At 41.3% G+C, this 21849-nt stretch overlaps 1 protein-coding gene across 3 annotated transcripts; it reads left to right on the top strand.

The window, feature by feature from the left end:
- The first annotated feature begins 417 nt into the window (after nucleotides 1-417).
- On the top strand, nucleotides 418-17997 carry LOC133344212 (adhesion G-protein coupled receptor F2-like). Of its 3 annotated transcripts, none has more exons than XM_061554257.1 (14): nucleotides 418-458; nucleotides 1573-1660; nucleotides 4513-4525; nucleotides 4796-4909; nucleotides 5067-5167; nucleotides 6762-7323; nucleotides 9013-9119; nucleotides 9746-9804; nucleotides 11094-11233; nucleotides 12732-12910; nucleotides 13145-13315; nucleotides 13423-14766; nucleotides 14876-14917; nucleotides 16435-17997. In XM_061554257.1, exons 6-14 carry the CDS (start codon nucleotides 7020-7022, stop codon nucleotides 16513-16515), a joined length of 2427 nt encoding a protein of 808 aa, XP_061410241.1. In that variant the 5' UTR covers nucleotides 418-458; nucleotides 1573-1660; nucleotides 4513-4525; nucleotides 4796-4909; nucleotides 5067-5167; nucleotides 6762-7019; the 3' UTR covers nucleotides 16516-17997. The 3 variants fall into 3 exon arrangements, with proteins under 3 accessions (XP_061410241.1, XP_061410240.1, XP_061410239.1); XM_061554256.1 differs by having other exon boundaries at nucleotides 5061-5167; XM_061554255.1 differs by lacking the exon at nucleotides 5067-5167.
- Nucleotides 17998-21849: the final 3852 nt, after the last annotated feature.

Here is a 21849-nt window from a genome sequence, read left to right as displayed (position 1 = left end):
GTTGTAGGAGAAAACATTTTTTTAAGTCTATTTAATTAAGTAGAACGTGTTGTCTATATTTATTTAAAGTTACGCATTTTGATGTGACGTCACATTTATCACCCCCCCCCCCTCGTCACACATCGCCACAAATGTCTGACCCCCCCCCCCCCCCCAGGTGCGTGACGTCATGAAATAATGTCATGCATCAATCTCTCCATGTACCTATGCATACTTGTGTTGTTTTTGTTGTTTTATTGTTCGTGATCAAAAAACTTCAACTTAGTCACGGTGCTTTTTTGTGTATATGGGGCAAGGTGAAATTTAATTAAAATAACCGACTAATGTATGGGACTTCATAGCTTCCTTGTCATGCCTCCACATGTGGAGTGGTTTGGCAACTTTATTATCAGTGACTGTGTCGGAAGCACGGTGACAAAGCACAGGCGTTAACACAGTGCTGTACAAGAGCACCACAGGTAAGCAGAGTTAACGAACACTCTCCATCTAATTTGTTACTTAGTGCTGAAACGTATTGCATAATTAACACTGTTAATGATCCGTAATATAGTTTGTGCATTGCGGTATTATGTGTGCAATTGTGCCTACAGTATTCGAATATACTTTTAGACTGTTAAGTTATAGACAATGTTTTGACGAATGGTATATTGCATCGAATTGTCACTTCTAGTACAATAAACGAATTTTCACATTCACTGAATGTAGTCTAACTTGTACACAAAGAACAGTACGGTACTGCATATGAAACGGTGTGTTAATTAGTTTAACACGTAGGATTTCGCGACCAATATCCACCATGAAGATTTTTTTGGGTTAGATGGTGTAAATATGTCGTTTACTCGCCATCGCTCAACAGTCAATTAATAAGGTTTGTCAGGTAAACAAAACGTGCCAATTAGTTATCAATGCAGCACACCGGTGTGTTGGAGAGTAAACAGACACCATTTACAATAATAAGGTGTTTTCCCCTTTTTTATGGCAACAAAACGAAACCTTTTTACAAGGATACATGTCTGCATTAACCACAATACTTGCAGTCAAAATGCAAATAAAAAACACACTCATTTTGACTGCAAGTATTGTGGTTAATGCAGACACGAATCCTTGTAAAGAGGTTTCAGTTTTGTTGCCAGAAAAAAGGGGAAAAAACCCCTATTATTATATTTTGGTACTGGCAAAGGAGGTCCCATGATGTAACATTAACAATTTTAATTCGACGTTTCGCAAGTGATAATATTATGGGGTGTAATTAATTGTCGATAATTACTGGGGGAAGGGGCAGTGCTGTGGCTCGGGTGCTGTGCTGTGAACACAGCCACCTGAGTTAAATTCCTAGTCACATGTAACATCAGTGGCTCATGACATCTGAATAATTTCTGGACCTCCCTTCTCCAATCCACATTGACCAGCGCGGTAAAGTATGGTCAAACAACCCAACAGCATGTTGACACGCCATCCTGCGGTGTCTTTTACAAAAGGCTGTAATGTTATTTTATTTTCACTAGAAATTCGGCAAAATTGAGTTCTTGTATGTGTAACATGTGCTCGACTGTCGTATGTATCTTGTGCAAGAGTGGCTATGTTTGACAGAGTGATGAAAAATATTCTTCTCACATTATGGATGCCTCTCCTGTGGTCACTGTGTATGGGCAACGTTACGGTCAGTGTCATGCATCCACTTACACGGTATAAATGTCTCATCCTGCAAAAACCATCTCCACAATAATTAAGAAACTTTAACTGGATGTTATTAACAGTAACGGTGTTGTTTAAGGTTTGTGATGTTCATAAACTCTTGCCTGCATTGTCTCATTGTTCTCACACCACTCTGCAGCACGTCTACACAACAGACCACTTTTCACATGATCTGACCAAACACTTCTGTCAATTTTAACGCAGAGTCTGCCAGGCACTTTCAGGTCTCCTCTGAGGCCTTTCTCAGATGTCAGGTTGTCCGTGCTGAAGGATCCCTCGCAAGCACCTTTGTGCCCGCTGCTTTTGAAGCAACATGCCTCCTCACAATCAATGCAAGCTGACCCATAATGCATTAGAGAGGCAACACTACCATAACTGGCAGTCATTGGTTCGATAAATAATTATTAGCACACTCTACCTACATCTTCTTGGGATAAAACCCTCCTTCCTCCATGAATCCAAACAACTTCAGCGAATCACTGCTTTCTATCAAACTCTGTCTCCTGGCTCAGAATCCTTCCCAGCTAGTCGAACAGCTTTGCAAACACACCAGAAACCGTAATTGTTTCTCTGAATCCCCATGATCAGTGTGCACGCCTCCCATGACTTTTCCTCCAAACAAGCTTCGTGGTGTACGTAACATTTCCGAGCAATCTAGATTAACATAATCTGCATCCGGGTTTGTCTATTGGAGTATGCTTATTTATATCTCTGAAATATGTCATTGATCCATGTTGGTCAGTCAGTCACTTCATCCGTTTTATTCGGAACAAGAAGTTAACCTTAGGCCCAAAAAGGTAAATCAGTTCAGATCATTGGTCAGCCAGAGACTGCACATGATAAGTGATGGGAATTGACAAGAGGATACGCAAATTTTATGAAATAATCTTTTTCACCGCATCTACATTAACGAGTGTAAATGTCCAGGGAATAAATTTAACCCAATTTACACCTGATGTCTAGTTACATCAGGTTATGTTAAAACAATTCTAAATAAATAAAAAAGGCATGACAGGAATATTATAACATGTATAGCTGTCCTTTTTTCTGTGTGTACTTTACTGAAGCTAGGACGAAGCATTGCATAGCGTTGCCAGAGACTTGACACGGCAGAGGTCATTATTTTCCTTACATTAAGAGTCAGGTACTGTACATGTGCAGTGTCGTAGGTCTCTTCTTCCTTTTCGAGGCTTGTGTGTGTGTGTGTGCGGGTGGCGTGCGGCGCACACACACTCAGTCGGAGACGAGGTAGTCGCAGGGACCACCGTCCTTCTTTATTATCTCTCGTTCATGCCACCAACTCCGGCCCCCTCTCTCTCTCACGACCATGCTGCCGCACGACCCGGCCCAGACACGACCCTATCCGCGTTGCACCGACGGCATCGACAGCCAACCACTGTCCGGCCGCACAATGATCGGGCGAAGGTGGCGGCAACGAGATGAGTCCACTCCCAGAACCGGCAGCCCCGAGCTCTCGCTCTCCGCCGCTTTTATTCCCCTCGGGGTGGCCTGGCTCCGCCCCAGCCACGCCTCCCTTCTCGAACCCACCAGATGGTTCCAAGGGCCTCCCCACGAGGTCTTGCGTGACCCTTGCCCCAGTTCCTCCACCCTGCCAACACACACACCATGTATATGCTCAATGGCATGTGCGCTAAGTGTCTACCTGCAGTTGCAGCTGCTGTACAGCAGTTAGCGCTGTGTCACTACACATATGCATTGTAGTGTATATGTACAGTACATATACAACACAGATTCCTAGATCATAATTGATTTTACGCTCATAATACATGCACATAATTGTATACACAAATTGAATGCGAATGTTAATACAGGGTGCTTAATTTTTTTTTACACTTACATGGGACTATCGTTTTTAATGGAAAAAGAACGGATAATACACTGTAACATAATAACAAATATGTTAATAGCTTCATAAAGTCAAAGAGTCTCCACTTGTTCGCCATCGTTGTCAACGCGTGCCTGGAATCTTCTCCAGGTGGTCTCCAGAGCCCGGAGGCACATTTCTCGTGGTATTGTTGCAAATTCTCAGAAGTGTTAAAAAAAAATTGAAGAACCCTGTATTTACCTTTATGAGATCTGCCACTTTGAATACTAGAGCCAAATCTGCATCCACCCTGTCTTCACGAATACATATCACCCATTCTCTTAACATCATTCCACGGATAACCTTCTCAATACTTTTGTCCTTGTCTTCTTTGTCGGGCAGTGCTCTTGATTAATACGTGATAGTTGCATTTTGTAGGGTTTGCCCAAGGACCAAGCATATCATTTTGCATCGTGTGTCACGGTATTCTCAGAAATTAACTTGGCAACAAATGCCATTCACAAATGCTAAAATGTAAGTGATTACTTAAGAAAGTATGGAGTGTGTCTGATATTGCTCGCTGATAACATAGCAAGCAGATGTCCTTGTACTGAAGACCTAATGGATTAATTAATTGGCTGCGATCGGTCGTTTGATCTTCCCAAGTTATTTTGCTTTTTTTTACATTGAAGTTGATGTCGCTAAATCTGATAACAAAGACATTTCCCATCCTGTAATCCTATATGGTACAGAGGTTTTTATACGATAGAATGGTAACGAAAGTTGATATTTACGAGAACATTGTTGTCCAATTGTATAATTAATTAACTAGTTTACTGGACAATTGGTGTGTTCTTGATTGCATATTAACTGAACTTTCATAAATATGCATTTCTTTGTTCAAACAATGTCAACATCTTTTTTTAAAGATAAAGTAAAAAAAAATTCATGTCTTTAACGAACTGATTTTTCCAACTTTTATTTCTCTTTAGGTGCTTGAAAATGGTAAGTCTTCAAAATATACTTTTCAGATTTGTTTTACTTCAAACCTTTTGCTTCCAATGCCTATAATTAAATGCATATTATGCTGTAGACTTCCCAACAAATATGACGACAATGAGGAAATCTTCGATGCAAAATCTAAATAAAACTTTCTCGAAATGTAAACACAGTACATAGGTTTTTTTTGGCATTTACACGTATTCAGAATTCATCAATAATAAAATCATACAACAAACATTTGTAATACAATTTTCCCCCTCTATTCTCTCATAGGAAACCGCCTTTTGAACATTGAAATCATTGTGGAAGACAATGCAATCCCCATTGAAAATGTCACAGCAGTAATAACAGATTTTTTTACGACCAAATCTGTCAATTTAACAAAAGGTATTGTTTCGTTTAAAGCTAATAGCAATTATTGAATAAAACGAAGGTGTCAATACGGAGAGCATAACCACGTCACTTAAAACTCTGTCTAATTATGTGTGTTTTGGAGAGAGAGCTTGAAAAGTGCAAACTACAGTTTTTTTCTGGAAAGGTGCAGCTCTGCAATTGCTTGCTCACGTCATTGCTGGCGGAAGGGTCCCCCACTCGAGGAAGCTCTAGAGCAGTGGTTCTCAGCCGGGGGTACGCGAACCCCTGGAGGTACGTGGCAATGTCCCAGAGGGTACGTGAGGTGATTTATACATGTGTGAAATTATATCATTCATGTATATGAATCTGCCAATATGGTAACCTAGAACAATGTAAAAGACCTAACCAAACTAATTTATCGTAAACGATATCGTTAATGGCGGAGCCAGGATTTTCAGGTAAGGGACGCAACCACTCCAGCAATGAAAACTAATAGGAGTTGTTAGTAAGGACTTGTCCCTTGTTTTTTATTCGATGCGTGTGCGGCGATGGCGCAGCCATCGATCGAGGGTCGAATTCGAACCGCGTTGTGTGGTCGGCATCGCGCTCGCTGAAGGTGAATGCCTTCAGGGAAGTCGTGTCCTGTATACGCAACTGCGCACAATTCTGTGAGTCATTTATAACTGCTTTGCCGTTACTTATTGCCAATTATGGACTCAGACTATTATCCTATCATCTCATAGAGTCCCTGGCACGTAATAATATGCTACACAGTGGCAGTGGGGTCGCAAAATGCCGATTTATTACTAATAAACCCCAATGATCCGATCGAAATCCCAAATAGGGGGCACGTGCCACCCCACCCGCCCCACTGGCTCCGCCATTGGACATCGTAAACGACGTGGTGAGGCCGAGTCGCCTAGATTGCCCGGCCGGCCGAGGTGGAGCTTTGGCCGGCTGGGGTTGGCCTGCCACACCCCCCCACCATCCCCCCGCCCGCTCTACAGTAGTAGTGGCTACGGACTATAGTAGTAATATCTACGGACTCTATAGTAGTAACTGCATGCATTTGGGTGGGGGGGGGGGACATCACACTGAAGAATTTACCTCAGCGTTGTGTATTTATTTTTGCATTTTGAAGACAAATGATAATTTTTTTCCCGATCGCGTGTGCGTTGCTAGGGGAACCACGAGTCAGCGTTCTCGCGCATGCGCAGATGCGTGTTTTGGCGCGCGCTTAGCGTGGTAATGTAATACAAAATAGTGATACCAATTTTAATTTAACTACTTTACACTTGACGGATGGGAAAAGAAATCTCGATTTGTCGGTCGGGAGCTTATCGCGTCGTACGTGTGTAGTTTGTTGAAACGTAAAGCCAGCAGTTTGTGAGTTAAATGCGTCACAAGGTGTGTCCACAACAACAACAAAAACCGCCATTTGCCACTAAGTGGCGGTGACGTCACCACGACGCTTGTGCCAGGCCATGTGCACCTTGAGGCCACGTGAAGTGTCGAACGCCCGCTGGCAGGAGGTCGCGGGGCAGACCCAGGTGCCACGGGTCGACTGACTGAGATTACCGAGATGACTGGCTGATGCACCACCTGTGCCCCTTACTGTGCCACACACAGACAGACAAAACATGACTTTTATAGGTAAGATGCTACAGGCCCCTCACTAGCTTAATCTGGCACTAGTGTACCTATCTATACTGCTGGATGAACTGAGGTAGGGGGGATTTTAATAAGCTTCCACCTTTGTTTCAAATGCAATGCCAGAAAATAGAATCAACCTGGCAACCTCTCAACTCTGATGCCCAGTGTCCTAAATGTTACATAACAGCAGCTCCAAATATTTCTGTATAACAGTTTACGTCTGTTTGTTCAGTCTGTCTAGTGTCACAATGCAGCTGCGTTCGAAAATTTACTTGGAACATGGAAGGAAGCCAAACATCCAACCAGTGTACAAACTCAGAAATCCCTGGTTTTGAATGTGTCTTCCTGGAAACTCCAAACAACAAAAGCTGCCAGCCAACACCAACCAATACTGCAACCACTCCTCCAACCAACAACACTGAAACCACTTTTACAACACAACACATGTCCACCACAACAAACACTACTGCAACCACTCTGACAACCAACAATGTTGCACCCACTTTTACAAAACAACACATGTCCACCACAACAAACACTACTGCAACCACTCCAACAACCAACAATGCTGCACCAACTTTTACAAAACAACAGATGTCTACCACAACAAACACTACTGCAATCCACTCCAACAACCAACAATGCTGCAACCACTTTTACAACACAAAACATGCCCACCACTTCCACGCACCTGAACTCAACTACAACAAAAAACACCACGGTATCAAATAGATCAACAGCAAATAATGTTTCTTCACCCTCTCCTACCTCCAACACCTCCAATAACCTCACTGGTGAGAAAAGCAATGAATCACACGAAGATATATCTTTTGTTTAAAAGCACGTATGACATTGCCTGTTGGAGATGCATATGTATTGTTACTTTGTCAAATGTTTGTGTATGAGTAATATTTTGTCAGCAGAGGCACAAGTGTTTCTTTTGTGCTCGTTATAATGTAACAAGTTTTTTTCATAAATTGTCAATTTTTGAAAAAACTCCACTTTATAAACACAAATATTGGATTTGTTACAGAGAATTTTTGCATGATTAGTGTGTCGTTTATGATTATTTTATGTACATATGCATGCATATTTTACGGGACTGAATTATATTGTATCTACAACAATCCATCCAGAGACTGTCATATGTCGTGAAAATGTATCTGAATTGTGTACCAAATCGCCTATGACAAAATCACCCAAAATGCACCTGATCTCATGAGATCTGAGAAATAAAGAAGATTAGAGCTTGGGCATGGCTTGTATTGGTGACCATCATACATGCCTGAATTTTAGCCTATATGTAAGGACAGTACGTAGCCTAGTGGCCACAAATAATGATTGCAGTGATGAGGACAGGCAGGATCAAGTGAGGTAACTGGGTGATGATTCACCGCGGGGGGAGGGGTGGAACCCACGAGGCGTTAGTGAGGCTAAGGAAATCTCCAACAGTTCAGTTCATTTATTAGGTATAGCCCTGTGAGCCATTCGGCTCTTGAATTGGGTGCAACCGCAACAAACAAAAACATGAACAAGAAACATCTTAAAGTGACTAAGCGCAACAGAAAAATCCAGGAGAGAGTTCGGAGTCAGGTCCGGATCGTCGTCGCTGTTATCGCTGTGGATTGTCCTCATCGTCTTGGAAGGCTAGCGAAAGGAGTTATATATCTACGCCGTAGCTACTACACCGACGGCTCCTATATAGTCAGTCAGCTGTGTCGTGAGCGTCGTGTAGCAGCTACATAGAATTCACCCAGTTGTAAATTAGTCCACCTGCGTCCATCTGATAACCTATAAAGTCGGGTGGACTGTATTGCAGAGGTGTGGACTCGAGTCATGTGACTTGGACTCGAGTCAGACTCGAGTCATGAATTTGATGACTTCAGACTCGACTTGGACTTGCATAACAATGACTTTGTCCCACCTCTGAGGTGTGGACTCGAGTCATGTGACTTGGACTCGAGTCAGACTCGAGTCATGAATTTGATGACTTCAGACTCGACTTGGACTTGCATAACAATGACTTTGTCCCACCTCTGAGGTGTGGACTCGAGTCATGTGACTTGGACTCGAGTCAGACTCGAGTCATGAATTTGATGACTTCAGACTCGACTTGGACTTGCATAACAATGACTTTGTCCCACCTCTGCTGTATTGTATAATAAATATTTATATAACTTAAGTAAGACATCGTATTTGAGTGCGACATTACAGAAACAAAGGGCTGCACTACACTGTGGGCAGCAAAAGGCAATGTTGCAAAATAAATAGTTGTCCTTTACTTTGACTCGATACTCCCCAAGTTTACGCTCTCCCCCTTCTCCAACCCACACTGACCAGTCTGTTGAAGTATGGTAAAATAACCACCACCTACATGCTGTGAGGGGACACTTATCTAACAGTGAATTGACAAAGGTCCATACATGAAATAGCAATATGTTTTTTCATAATTTGCTGCTAATTGTGCGATATTTTTTGTGTAGTTACATGCACGTGCCAGATAAAGTTCATCAACACAGAGTACAATGGAGACCTGAACATAACTACTTCAAACGAATACAACACCATGTCAAATATCGTGGCTAAATTTGTAAGTACCTGTACACAGATTCATATGATAACATGTTAAAACAGGCATCCACGTGTGCGATAACGTTCGTAGCACGATTGAGGTTTAAAATGTCGGAATTAATATGCCAACCACAGGCAGTGGCAAGTACGTCTCTGTATGCACCTCTCTTGAGCGTCTGTCGCTAAGCCTGTCAGTTGAACCCGTAGGCTTTCACGACCAATATTATTCATCATAAACGTTTTTTGGGTCAGATCGCGTTATTTATAAATGCGTCGTAACCCTCCACCACCCGACACGGCCAATCAGCAAAAAAGTGTCACGTTGACAAAAGACAAATAGTTCACTACTTTAACCCACCGGTGTGTTGAAGAGTGGAACCACAACATTTACAATTCTAACCCAAAAACGTTTATTATGAACGCTAAGCCTGTGTCCGTTTCTGCCTGCGTCTCTCCTCAACTGGCTAACTAAAGCCACGGTCTAATGTAACACCGTTTAAAACAGTGTTCTTCAGTACTGTTGGTAGCATATTTTTGTAATGCAATAATTCTGAAATAACATGCTTATGTAAGAGCCCCTATCATGCGTTAAATTATACTGTGAAAGTGTTGTGCACTTACCTGATGTTTTGTAACCCATTTTAGCTCAATGAAACATATGCAAACATAACAGGATTTCAAGGCGTCTCCAATATCCAATTCAGGTATCTACATTCTGTACAAAAATACAATTTTATGGATTTACATTTAAAATAAATCAATGATATTGAAAGCTTTGCATACTGTAAATTCCATTTAAGCTTACCTCAAATAAATCAATATATAAGTGCATTCTAAATATGATGAACAATTAATACTACCGATCATACCTTAATTCGAATTAACGACATCCATTTGTACTCTTTGGTTATTTCGGTAAAGTCACGTAGGTATGAAATAAAATATACCTATGTGACTTCACCGAGAGAAACAAAGAGTATGGATTCCTGCAGTCACGAAAACTTCAATCAAGATTGACATCCATTTGGTCTAGATGACAGGTATTAGTTGTGTTTAGGGTAACATGAAAACACATAGCAGGTGGGCTGCCCTCTGACTGCTCTATTCAGTGGTAGAAAATTGTGCTCCAGCCAGGTCTGGGAGCTCGTACACAAAACTGATAGATGCATAATTTACCATAAGATAGTTTCTTCGGGGGTGAAGATCGCGTTAATATAAATGTGTTGTTAAACTCGCCACCACCCGATACGGACAATTAGGTTTGTCACGTAAACAAAACATTCCCATTCGCTTCTAGTACAGCACATTGTTGTGCTGGAGAGTAAATCCACAACATTTACAATCTGAATACGACGTTTCCCCAGTAATTACAACTAGCATCATCAGGCGACAGCCAGATTTATGGAGAAATCCTCCTGTTTCGTTCCATAAATAGAGGAATAGATGTGATGACGTCACTTGTGATGCGAACGGTTAAAATTATTATTTTTATTTCTCTCAATTTCGATAGATGTAATTAGTCCTGACCAGCCGTAACTAGTTTTGCACATAACTTCAACATGATCAAAATCAATTGAGTGTCCTTGTTGGCACGTGTGTTCTGCCACTGTCAACTGCTGTATTTGGGAGTATTTCATATTCCTTTGGTGTTCTTATTTTGGAAATCAGTGCATGCCACATCTAGAATATTATCACTGGGAAAAATTATGTTTGACTTTAATCGTACTCTATGTATTTATATGAGTAACTTTAACTTTGTGAATACAATGTTTAGTAATGCTCTGATAGTACAAATATTGAATGTTATTTAAATAAATAAGTTATAATCAACATACATTCGTTGTAGAAGCAAAAACAGTGTCAATATGTTTACAATAACGCCTGTACAACTAAGTTTAACATATGTGCTGATATAAGTAAATGTGACAAATGTGGCTATACTGTATTTGTATCAATAAAACTCAATATAATAATTGCTTATTTGTACCAACAGTTCTGGCAGCGTCATTGTCAGCTTTGATTTAGTTGTTGAAGCTAATCAACCAGAAAATGTTAAAACAGCGAGTCTTAAAACCATACTCAACGGAAGAATTGGAATTTATGAAACGGACCGAAAATATTTTAATATAAAATGTAAGTAAAAAAAAAAATCTAATTATATATTTTTTTACAAAATTAACTGCATACAAGACGACGCTTCTTATGCGTGGTAATGTGGGGGGCCAATATCACGGATCCCATTATCCACGGGGTTATTTGCGAGTTTCTCCCACATTCCTGGTGGGGGTGTGGATAATTGGTGAAACTTGCACACTTAACTGCTCCTATTTGCAAAAAAATGTGGAATGGAGTTATGACGATTTTGCCATAGTACCTTCTGGGGGGCGGGAGGCCGGTTATTGCATTTCCACGGCAACTCGATGCTGCCCGAAAAAAATGTGCGCATTATTGGAAGAACATTTAATTAATTTAAATGCATGCTATTTAAAAAAATGACACATCTCTGTGTGGCTTCGTGTCTATTTGTATATCCCTGTCCCTCTCTCTCTGTATTTCAATCACTCTCTGTATCTCAGTATTCCGATAGAGACACAGATGTAGAAAGAGAGATGAAGTTACAGAAAGACACACAGACATAAGGACAGTGGGAGATATATGCAAATAGAGATAGACGGATGCAAGGAGATACAGAGGTTTGAAGACAGAGATACGGAGAAACATACACAAGGATACACACTTCGAGATAAGGAGATAGAGATGGAGACAGAGAAACACAAAGACATGGAGACACACACACAGATGGAGGCTAGACACACACACAAACGGAGACATATCTACGAATACACCGAGAGAGACACGGAGACCCAGACAAGTACGGAGACAATCAGTGACACGGAGACACATTTATAGCAGTGTCTCCAGGTCTCTCGATTTCTCTATTTTTCTCTGCGTTTCTATATCTGCGCTTCCGTGTCTGTTCTTTCTCTCTCCGTGTCTCTGCGTATGTCTCCTGTCCCTCTGGGTGTCTCTATGTCTCTCTATGTGTTTCCTTGTTTCTGTCTCCGTCTGTATTTGTGTCTCTGTCGTTGTGTTTGTCTCCGTATTCTTGTTTATTTGTGTCTCCATGTCTGTGTATGTGTCTCCATGTCTGTAGGTGTCTCTGTGTCTATATCTGTATCTCTGTGCCTCTCTCAATGTCACCATCTCTCTGTGTGTCTCAGTCTTTGTGTTTTTCTGTTTCATGTTTCTGTGTGGGTCTCAGTGTTTATCTCTGTGTTGGCTGTGTGGTATGTGTTACAGGGTCTACTTCTCGGTGTATATCTACAGAGATTGATCTGTTTTTCATGTGAAAAATATGCAAACAACCCATGTGAAATGGGAAGGATTTGTCACTTGCCTCCTCTTAACAGGGAAAACGTGTATAACATCGAAAGTCGTTCTGCAATTCACTTTTCGAAAATTTGCGAGATAATAATGGATAATTGGAAGAATAGGGCCCCTGATATTTGGAGTTTTCATGGACCCAATGGCTCGTGGGTAATTGGGTGAAGGACAACACGAGTTCTGTATTTGTAAATTTTCTCCACGAAAAAACGGTGTAAATATTACTTGTTTTACGTGGTTTTGTCAGCTACTTGCCCCAAGGAGACCATATCTGGTATTACATGGCAAGAAACAAAACCAGGACAAGAAGAAACACAACTATGCCCAAACAAACCCAACATACAATCTAAAAGGACATGTTCCGAAAATGGAAAATGGAATACTCAGAGCTCTTGTCAGTTTGAAGAAATCTATGATAGTATTAAGGTATGTGATTAAATGTTCAGCACTTTCATCATCATTGATTTTTTTAGAACTACTTTTTGTGTTTATTTTGTTGTCCTTCACCCACACATCCGATAAGCACGGTTGGGTATGCACGATACATATATAACGGAAGGAAAAGCGTTCCAGAAAGCCGCAAAAGCACATCTGAAAGCAGGCGATGATCAATGATTAGCCAGCAAACAGGTGCATGCAACTAATGTGTTCTCTTTGCAGAATATCACCGACACATACGGAGTTTCCAGTGTTTTAGATCAAATACAGAATTTCAGCTTTTACTCTGAAAATCAATCGCCAAATGGTTTCAAGGAAACTGCTGATATATTAAATTTTTTGGCAGACAAATCAGAATCATTAAAAATGTCACCTAATGCAAAGCAATACGAGGTAAGGTTTCATTTACGAATTCATATTTGGTTATTCACTCATTTTTCATATTTTGATATTTTAATATTTTATTAATACGTTGCATAATGGAATCGTTTTTCTTTCAGATCTTCATAAACGTGACCAGCAAACTTTTTTCAGAAAATAATGTTGCTATATGGACTTCTAACACTTCTAGCGTTGTCAGTTCAAGTATCCTCAAAGCTATAGAGAAATTTACATCGTTGTTTTCCCCTGCTAATTTTATAATTTCAAACAACAATACAATCGTTAATGTCACAACTACCATATACCGTGAATTCTATACGCAAATTGACATTATAAATACTATCAATAGCGTCCGTATGCAAATAAACGTTGAATATGGATTGGATATGAACAACACATTTTCAGCCATCGTATTTTCAAACCTTCACAAAATCCTGCCAATACAGCAAGAGTCTGATTGCAAAGATTGTACTGTTAATTCGATTGTGATTATTTCTGCTCTGAAAACAAATACCAGTTCTAAAAAGCCGAGTATTAGTCTGAAATTCTCGCCGATTAACAAAAACTTATTCATCAAAACGTCCGTGTGCGTGTACTGGAATTCGAATAACAGCAATTACAACTTCACAAGTGGTTGGTTTAAAGAGGGCTGTACCACCGTTGTGAGCAACAACACCGTTCATTGCTCTTGCGATCACTTCACACCCTTCGCGGTTCTGATGTCATCGACCAACCCTGATTCTGGAACAAGCGATATCCTGACAAATATCGTGTTAACAATATCAATCTGTACGTTGGCCGTTTCCATTGTATTGCTCTCCGTCACCATGAGACGGAAAACATTCATGAAGAGAAGCAGTTGCCTAAAGTTGACAATTTTGCTGCACATATGCATCAAGCTCATGTGTGCGCACGTTTTATTTTTGCTGGCAAGCTTTCTTGAAGGGAAGCTGACCCAAACCATGTGTATCCCCATCACTGCACTGATGCACTTCTGTTACCTCGCCTTCTTCTTCTGGATGCTTTGTGAGGGAGGACTTATAAGCTACCAGCTGACCTTTCCCATTCACTCCAAGGACTACTGGAGACAATTCACCATCGCTGCTTTTTGCATAGGATACGGAGTACCATTGATCATCATGGTCATCACCGTTAGCGTCGCCAAGACAAACTACAGCAACGTCAAGTTCTGTTGGCTTGCAACCGAGAATAACGTCATACTCTCCTTCGTTGTGCCAGTTGTTGTCATACTGGTGGTCAACCTGAGCACAGTGGCGATTGTATGCGTAAAGAAAATGCGGAAACCCATCGGAGCATCGAGGCGCAGAGCCAACAGAAACATGTTACGCTGTTTCTCAGTGCTCGTGGTCATTCTAGGCTTGTTCTGGTTTTTAGGGGCCGTCGATTTTTTTATTCCGAATCGCGGATTGGATATATGTTTCACAATCGTTAATGGTTGTCAGGTATGTATGCACATCATATGATTGTTTTCCAATGTCACACATTATTACAGTATATGTGATTACGTAAATTTTTTTTTATTCGTTGCCTCGTTATTGTTCTTTTTTTCAGGGATTGTTCATTTGTTACTGCAACGTATTAAACGATCCAGACGTAAGTCTACTACGCACGTCTATCAACATTAAAGACACGTGCATCCACACCTCGTAGATGCATGTGTGTTGTCAACCCGCAATCAATTGTAGTCATTGAATCCGAATTAATTATAATTATACGTTTAATCTACCTCACGGATAAATCATAGTGCATGCAGTTATAGATTTATTGTGTCAATCCTTGATGTCTCATGTTTTGATGAGAAATTTACAGTAGTAGATTGATGGCTCAACATGGTCCCATTGTCGGTAAAATTTTTCACTTAATTTGTCACGCACTCGGATGCAACATGGCATAGGAAAGGAGTTTTAGTTCATACACAATACAGAGCACAAAACAGTAACAACCTTCCTGAAGACGTCAATGGAATTGCTATTTTAAATACAGAACATATAAAGTCTCCAAGCCATATTTCCTTCATGGAAGATGTGAAACGACGTGAGTAGGAGTCGTCTAATAATGGTGGCTAAAGAGTCTCTGGTCAAGGATTGTGAGCAACCTAAAACAGCACACGTACCAAAAGCAGATGAGCCTATAGTTGGCCAATTAGACAAGCGGTGGGCACAGTGGTTTACACTTGACTGTGAGCCTGGCGATCTGAGTTCAATTCCCAGCCTTGGCCAACGGCCATGGTGAGTGCATTCTGAACTGATCCAGATCCACCTCTTGGTTCACCAATGCGAACTGATCAGCATGGTGAGAGTATGGTCAAAGAACTGCATTGACAAAGGGCTGTATTTTACTTTTATTAATTTTAATTTTTTGCCTACGTGACTTTACCGAAAAAACCTAAGAATATGAATCCTTTCAGTCACGAAAGCTTCAAATCTAGAAAAAAAGAGCAACTGTTGAGTGTTCTACCGCTCACCAATATCAACTCCTTGTTATGAGCTTCAGCGGAATGTGCCTTGTTGCCTCAAGGACTTTTAAACACGTAAACGAGGAAAATATGGTCGGACATTTATGGGTAGGGCAAATTATAAGTTTGAAATAGGATGCAGCAAGATAAGTGTTGTTAATGTAACTAGGAAGACGTCGTTATGGTTGGGGCACGTGCAGGATTGAGGAGGGCAAGTGACAGACAGGTATTGGAGTTGCCTCCATAGATCAGCGGTGGTTGATTTCATTTTCAACAACTGGGAAATCTATCCAAAGAAAGCTATGGCGAGGTGTGTCCCAGAAGCAGCTTTGATGATTTATTGACGTGAAAAAACACAATATTGTACTTTTCTTTGTCAGAGGTCGAGCATTGGTTAGGTACCGTAAACATAATGAGCAAACTACACTCAATTTTTAAAAGGCACACACGTGACCACTTTCATTAACCACATGGAAAGCCAATTAAACAGTAATTGTGAGTTATTCACGACACCTCATTCGGTCTATAACATAATTGCAAATGTGTTATGCATTAGCATTCTGTAATTTTACATTTTACTTAAATAGATCGTGTCATGTATGCATTGTACTTTGTGTAAACTGTTTAATAGTGTATTTTATCTTGATTTTTTTAGGTGCAAAAAATGCTGAAACGGAATGGCTTTCGAAAATATTCCTTCTTCATACCAAGGAATTCTATTCAAAGACATCGATGATAAATTCACCACCCTCTTCTCTAGCTCTAACTGAACTATGATCGATGGTTACGTTTTCATTGTTATATTTGTAAACTACTACTCAACTTCAAATTAACATTTAGCCTTTCTACGCATATATACTATATACTAAGGTTGAGTGTTGTATTTTTGTTTTTTTAAGGACAATTTCAGATCTTGCTTTCCAATGTTTTAATCAATTACATTATGTAATAATATGATGCATATTCCTGCTTGTAAAAGTAATGTCACTCGATCCCACGTGACACCAAGGCAGCTGGAAAACATTAAGACAAACACTGTTTAGTAATTGCATGTGTGAGGAAATATAAGTGATGCCATTTCCTATTTACTCATCCTTTCCGGTTAATATAAAACTAAAACACTTTGTGGAACTTCTAAAGTGAATTTTCAGATTCTGAAAATTGGGTTAGTTATGTACGGTTTGAAAGAAGTTCAACAAGCATACAAACCTATTGCAATGTTCATGGGAACGTAGTCTTAATCTTTGGTTGCTTCCGTCGATTTCCTCATTCTTTTTCAATTTAAAGCTTTCATAAATATGCTAATTTCCTCTGTTGATATGCAAATTCCTTTTGTCAAGGCGCCCTCCTCCTCTAACCCAGCTTAAATATACGCTGCCAAGCCTGGTGGTGTTTCATTCAGACGCTGTCTTTCCGACAGCCCTGTTCTTCACCTGAGGACGGCTGCTTGCGTTGTGGCCGAAACGTCGTGAGAATTGTATTTTATAATGTTTTATTTTTACTATTTTATTATTTCCCTTCTACGTGATTTTACCGAAAGAACCAAGAAGATTCCTCATTCTTGGTGGAGTGCTCCTTTGAGTACTCCATGGTGGGTTTGATTGGACATTTTTTTCTTGGGATGCAGTTTTTTTCAATCCATTTTGGATAGTTTTTTTTCTAATAATCAACTCTCTTTATTTACAATATATTCATAGTGGGATAGTATCGTTAAAACTAAATTAAAAAGGTCAGGGGGGTGGGAAATCAAACATTATTATGAAAAAAATTATAATGTGGAATGTAACTTCAAGTAAATACTCTTAGGATCTTTCGGTAAAGCCACGTAGATAGGAAAATAAATAAAATATCACGACATTTCGATCGCAACAACAAGCGATCGTCCTCAGGTGCCAAAAAGTTTGGGGACCGCTGCTGTATATATGGTTGTATGAGTTGAACTTCTTTCACACTGTATGTAGCCAACCATTCTTATGAGAGGTGTGGCGGAAGGACAACAAACTAAACACGAAAAGCTGTTCTAAAGAAATTCGTTTTTACCCTATATTTAAAAGTGCATAGCTCCAGTGGCTTCTTAATATCGAAATGGAAGAACGTTCCAGAGGGCCACAGAAGCGCTTCTGAAGTGCACAATGCAGTGACGTGTGGTGCCACGGCTTCAAAGCCACTCGTGACCCCCAGACTGAACACGCACACTTGATATTCTTAGGTCTTTTCCGGTAAAGTCACGTAGGTAAAAAAATAAAATTAATAAAAGTAAAATAAAATAAACCGTCACAGCACGATAGCTATCGTGTTGTGACGGTTCCACCTGAAGACGGAGGCTTGTGTTGCCTCCGAAACGTCGTGATTTTTATTTTATTTTTATTTTACTTTTATTAATTAAAAATGTTTTACCTACGTGACTTTACCGGAAAAAACCTAAGAATATGAATCCTTGCAGTCACGAAAGCTTCAAATCTAGAACGCACACTTGATTTGAAGCTTTCGTGACTGCAGGAATCCATACTTTTTGTTTCTTTCGGTAAAGTCACGTGGTTAGAAATTAAATAAAATAAATCACGACATAGTAATATGTTTTTACCCTTTCAACTGGTACAAAAACTAACACCTTTATATGCAGTGCATAGACAGTGCATTTCATTATCAGAGTTGTTTATTTTTGTTTGCATTTTGACTGCTTGTGTTGTGGTTATTGCAAACATGATCCCTTGTATAAAGGTGTCAGTTTTTGTACCAGTTGAAAGGGTTAAAACCTATTACTATATTTTGCCACTGGTAAAGGAGGTATCATAGTATAAATCACGACGTTTCGATTGCAACACAAGCAATCATCATCATCATCAGGTGGTAAAACCACGGCAAGAAAACATTGCTGAAGTGGGAGCTGTGTTGCAATCGAAACGTCGCTGATTTGTTTGATTTTATTTCTAACTACGCTGACTTTACCGAAAGAACCAAAGGGTATGAACACACACACATCACCACACCAGCAGGACAGTTTTACATCGCAGAGTCCCTGAATTGGATATTATCATAACAATGTAATCCCTCCCAGGTTAGCATGCTGGTACGAGGTACGTAGAGATTACTGAGGAGGTTGATTCGGTCGGCAGAGTTATGAGCACCGCTTTAGACTGCCAAGTCACACCCGTGAGATTGATGTTTTTTATACGCCTGTGCTTATCGTTCAATTAAAGTATTAGCATCGATTGTACGTGGCGTGGTTTGAAGCTTTCGTGACTGCAGGAATCCATACTCTCTGATTCTTTCAGTAAAGTCACGTAGTTAGAAATGACATAATAACGACGTTTCGGGCGCAACACAAGCGTCCTCCATCAGGTGGGACAACCACAGCAAGAAACAATTGCTGAAGCATCTTCTTGGTTCTTTCGGTAAAGTCACGTAGAAGGGAAATAATAAAATAATAAAAATTAAACATAATAAAATTACAATTCTCACGACGTTTCGGCCACAGCGCAAGCAGCCGTCCTCAGGTGAAGAACAGGTCTGTCGGAAAGACAGCGTCTGAATGAACACCACCAAGCTTGGCAGCGTATATTTAAGCTGGGTTAGAGGAGGTAGGGCGCCTTGACAAAGGAATTTGTATATCAAAATTGCTGAAGCAACCACAATAATTTTTTCTTGCTGTGGTTGTCCCACCTGATGACGGTCTGCTTGTGTTGCGCTCGAAACGTCGTGATTTGTTTGATTTTATTTCTAACTACGTGACTTTACCGAAAAGAACCAAAGCGTGTGGCGTGGGTGTTTGCGCTTTCCGCGTGGAGCGACCGCGTGTGCGTGCCGAGCCCTTGCGAGGGTCAAACGCGTGGTGGGCGATCACGAGGTAGCTTACCACGTGTGCGTGAGTGAGCGCTCATGGGCCATCCATCTAGTAGGTACGCAGAAAAATCTGTCAGAACTTGACCCCACTCCTTCACCTGTCCTTTGTACGCACGCGGACTTTTTACACCTCCCCCCCCCGAATCCTATAGAACGGCCGATATTTAATCCATGCAGAAACGATCAAGGATGAATAATATTAACTTGTTTAAGCAAACAGATAGTCCACCGCCAGACTATCTAACTAATTTAAAGGCCAATGTAGACAAATTATTATCGAGGCTTCACCACCCCCCCCCCCCCCGTTTCCTATGCGTACGCACATTGTCAGTAGACCCCCATACGCAAGCGTACACATTTGGGTTAATCCCCCCTTGATGCGTACCTACTAAATGGATGGCCACTAATAATTGCGTGCGAGGTCGCCCACCAGGATGGACGTTTCGCATCAGCTGCCGCGCGGACTTCGCCAAGTCGCCGTGACTCCAGTGACCGACCGCGCTCGGGAGGCAAGAGTCGACGTTTCGTGCCCTACCTTCGCCGTGAGGGCGGACGGGGTGGACGTCGGGGCCTCGCAACCGTCTTTGTTCAGTGGCTAGCCAGAAGCCGCTGCGAGGATGACCGGAGTTCGTGCAATGGTTTAGATGCTGTGCACCGTTAGATTCCGTGCATTAATTGTTTGTTATTTGAAATATAATTCATATTTTCAACAAGTAAATGTCTAAGCTATGGAAATGTACATCTTCATCAGCCATGATCAATCCACTGCTGGATGAAGGCCTCCCGAAGCTGCCTATAGCCTTCACGATCCTGCGATGCAATTACACATTCCTGCGGAGGGAGCTGGTAGGAACGTTGGGTTGCTCGGTCAATGGCCAGGGTCAACGGCGGCGTGGTGTATTCCGCAAATATGCCCGACTGTGAGGGCGGGCACAAGCCGGCGTGAGTAGGTTAAACGTTGAGTTTTATAAGGGCACCACGGGGTGACCAGCCCCTCCTCACCCAGCCCCACCCCTCCCACCCTCCACCCAGCCCCACCCTCCCCAGCCCCACCCCTCCCATTTTTGGATGCACGACGGACGGACGGACACAATAATCCCCTATGGGCTGGTGTAACCAGGAGGTTCCTACCAGTATAGTCCATCAAACTGCTGGACATGAACTGTGGATGTCCTCAGGGAACATTCGTTTTCTTGGTTGCCAAACCGTGATTAATCTTGATCATCGGTCATCATTCTTTCTCGTGACGTGACCTGCCCAAGCCCACTCGGCTTTCAGAATACCGTGGCATGGAGTATACAGTACCATTAACCTGCCATATGTTCTCTAGTCCAACGGCTCACCTTTGTGTCGTATCACTGCAATTCCAAGCGTGAGTTTTGCCACGCTTTTTTTTTTCAGTATTCTGTTTGATATATTTACCATGAATGCCCATGTTTCTCAACCACGTGTCATATCGGATGAAACCGTTTTAAAATGTTAGTTTTACGTGCATTGCTTTGTTAATTTTTCTGATCAAGTTCGACTTGCCATAGCACTCTAAACTCTGCTCTCGTCCGAGTATTTTTTTCTTTCAGTCCGCCTTCAATAGCTGCCCCAGGTACACATACGCTGCTCAGTTTTACAATTGTATCTCTCCGACTGATATCTCTAATTGCCTACCGAACTTGTTTGTTTCTCCAGCAAATAAAACAAAGAAACAACTATAGACCGATTGCATCATGATCGACTCATCAGTATAGTATAAAGTCATCAACGTTCACTGAAGACACGTGGCTTCGGGAAGCTATTTTTGGAGGGGCTTACCTGTAGCGATGGGGAACCCTCACTAAGCCTCAAGGCAACAATCATTCAAATCCAACACTTTATGTCAATTCTGAGAAACCCCATCACAACGTGCAATTTTCATCAAACAAAGTGTTCCATTCGGCTTACGCCTGAATTTAAAGAGTGGGAAAGAATCAGCAGTGCGTACAGCCAGAGGGAGAAGATGGCAAACGGTGAGGGTGTTAAAAGGAGCAACCTTCCAAATGTGACTTAGCAACACAATATTCCAAACAAATCCCTCCCTCTGTTGAATGTCGTAACATTAGGGTGGGACCAGCCACTGTACATTAAAAATGACCTATTGAGGCGTCTCCGAGTCCAGCATTTGCAGGGCGTGAGCACATAGTGTGATTTCATCTGCGGTAAGAGCTTGCAAAGTTGCGAGCGATCATTCTGGCAG

This window comes from Lethenteron reissneri, chromosome 19 (assembly GCF_015708825.2).
Source record: "Lethenteron reissneri isolate LAM-NWPU_2019-01 chromosome 19, ASM1570882v1, whole genome shotgun sequence".
Classification (NCBI taxonomy): Eukaryota; Metazoa; Chordata; class Hyperoartia; order Petromyzontiformes; family Petromyzontidae; genus Lethenteron; species Lethenteron reissneri.
Note: the sequence above shows the minus strand (reverse complement) of the source record. Positions and strands in the feature narration are given on the sequence as shown.

Bases quoted from the DNA above. Each gene is read 5' to 3' on its own strand.
- LOC133344212 (XM_061554255.1), top strand. From the start codon at position 7,020: ATGTTGCACCCACTTTTACAAAACAACACATGTCCACCACAACAAACA. The intron at 9,120-9,745 runs GTAAGTACCTGT...AACCCATTTTAG, and splicing joins CAAATATCGTGGCTAAATTT to CTCAATGAAACATATGCAAA. The intron at 13,316-13,422 runs GTAAGGTTTCAT...TTTTTCTTTCAG, and splicing joins CTAATGCAAAGCAATACGAG to ATCTTCATAAACGTGACCAG.